Below are 1,883 nucleotides of genomic sequence, written 5' to 3' on the forward strand. Positions count from 1 at the left end.
GCCAGCCATGTTCCACCTACCAAAAGCATTTGTGATCTGGACGGTGACCCAAAGGACATTGCTCTTTGTAGATGTGAATAATCAGCCAAACTCTGACCCACTAAAGCTAATATGAGCAGTCTGTGACAGTGGATGTCAACATGTGGTTTGAAATTAACAGGACCATGAAGTTCTAACGTTGCTCTGGCTTCTCTTGCAACTATATAATAGCAAAACTATAAGTATTTTGTGGACTTTATGATTTGAAAATCAGCTAAGATTCACTGACTGGTTCATTAATCAGAAAGTCTGATGCAAAACTTAGTGCAAAGTACAATAAGTCTTATAGTAACCCTGTGCCTCAGATAATTGTGACACACTTGGTGCTGAGAGAATGCATGAAAAGAAAAGAAGATAACTGTATAGGCTATAACAATCTGTTTTTATTCTCTATTCCGAACAATCAATTCATTTAAAATTAACAGTCCTCACAGGTTCCATTATTATAAAAGGCCAAAACATTTCAGTCACGTCTCTGCTTATAGTAATAGAAAGGATATATGAAATTCTAAATCAGATAATATACTAATGATGAATGCTGTTCCAATAAACCACTTTGTAATATTCATTGGGGTCACACACAAAGACAGATTTATTCATTTCATTCATTAATATCATATTTACCGTCCAGTATTTTTTGCTCTGCTGTCATGTTTGACTGTCTGTCTGCACCCAACAGATTTTAAACTCAAGTCTCCCTTTGCACTTCCATCTCACTTGCTATCTTGCTCTCTCTCTCTCTGCCTATCTCTCTTTGTCTCTTTCTCTCCTTCATTCTATCCTCAAGTGGTTGCGTTTCATTTTTGGTTACTCAAAAGAAAACATCCTTTTGCCTGAGTTACCACAAGAGACATTGCAGTGGTTACAGCATTTCAGAAAGCCTAGCTGTGTTTGTGATACCTTGATGGCTTTCTCGCACCATCTGAGGATTAAACTGACTTCACGTTGATTTGAAAGATGGCTTCTTTTCAGACCGCCTGGGTGACCTCGGTGCCGAGACCTTCAACCACGTCGGAGACTGCATCGGGAACTTCCTGGGCATCCCCACTCAGGTTCACATCCTTTTTCAGTTCAAAGTCACTCTGCTCCTTGATAGGCGTCTCCTCTGGCATTTCACTACCGTTAACACATTCCTCTGTGTGTGTGGCGGTAGGATCTGTGCACTCTCCATTCACAGCTGGAAGTGCATCTACTTCTGCCACATCCTTTGTGCGAGAATCGCACTCTAAATCTCCATTCTCCATCTTGCTTTTGACCTCGGGCCCTTGGCAAGGCACCTCTTCCGCAGTGGCCTCAGCTTCCACTTCAGACTCAGCAGTAATTTCGCTGGCAGATACAGACTCTGAGATGACAATCTCAGGGACGGGTTCTGGTGCTTCTGGCTTAGCTGCCGTCTCAGTGCTGGAGGCTTCGGTTGCAACAGGTTCCTCCTGTTCACGTTGATGTTCACTGGGGACCTCCTCTGTTGCAGTCTCCAAGACCTCAAGTGCTTCTGCTTCCACAGTCTCAGGTTCAGGAATGTCAGATGTGGGTATGACTGGTTCTGGCTCAACTTCTTCTACTTGTTCCACTGCTGCTGGTTCCCCTGCATCAGCCTCTTGTTTTGGCTCTGGTGATTGTTCTAGCACTGGCACTGGGGTTTGCACTGGTTCAGGTTCTGGCTCAGATGCTTCCACTGACTCTGGCTCTGGTTTCTGCTCTACCTCTGGTACTCGCTCTGGCTCTGGTTCTGGCTCGAGGGTTTGCTCTGGTTCTGGGGCTTTCTCCAACTCTGCTTGTACAGCTGGTTCAGCCACTGGCTCGGGTTCAGGGATAGCAGCAGGGACCACTGTCTCCACGACAGT

General features: G+C 44.9%; 1 protein-coding gene across 1 annotated transcript; it reads right to left on the reverse strand.

Moving 5' to 3' along the window:
- Positions 1–402: 402 nt before the first annotated feature.
- On the reverse strand, positions 403–1,880 carry LOC147820286 (uncharacterized; the record flags this gene model as incomplete). Its single annotated transcript, XM_087172858.1, has 1 exon — positions 403–1,880. A coding segment is annotated over one exon (873 nt), but the record flags the coding sequence as incomplete, so codon positions are not given.
- Between the last annotated feature and the right edge of the window lie 3 nt (positions 1,881–1,883).

This window comes from Seriola lalandi, unplaced genomic scaffold (genome assembly GCF_002814215.2).
Source record: "Seriola lalandi dorsalis isolate HSWRI2012SDOR001 ecotype SW California unplaced genomic scaffold, Sedor1 jcf7180001973569, whole genome shotgun sequence".
Taxonomy (NCBI): Eukaryota; Metazoa; Chordata; class Actinopteri; order Carangiformes; family Carangidae; genus Seriola; species Seriola lalandi.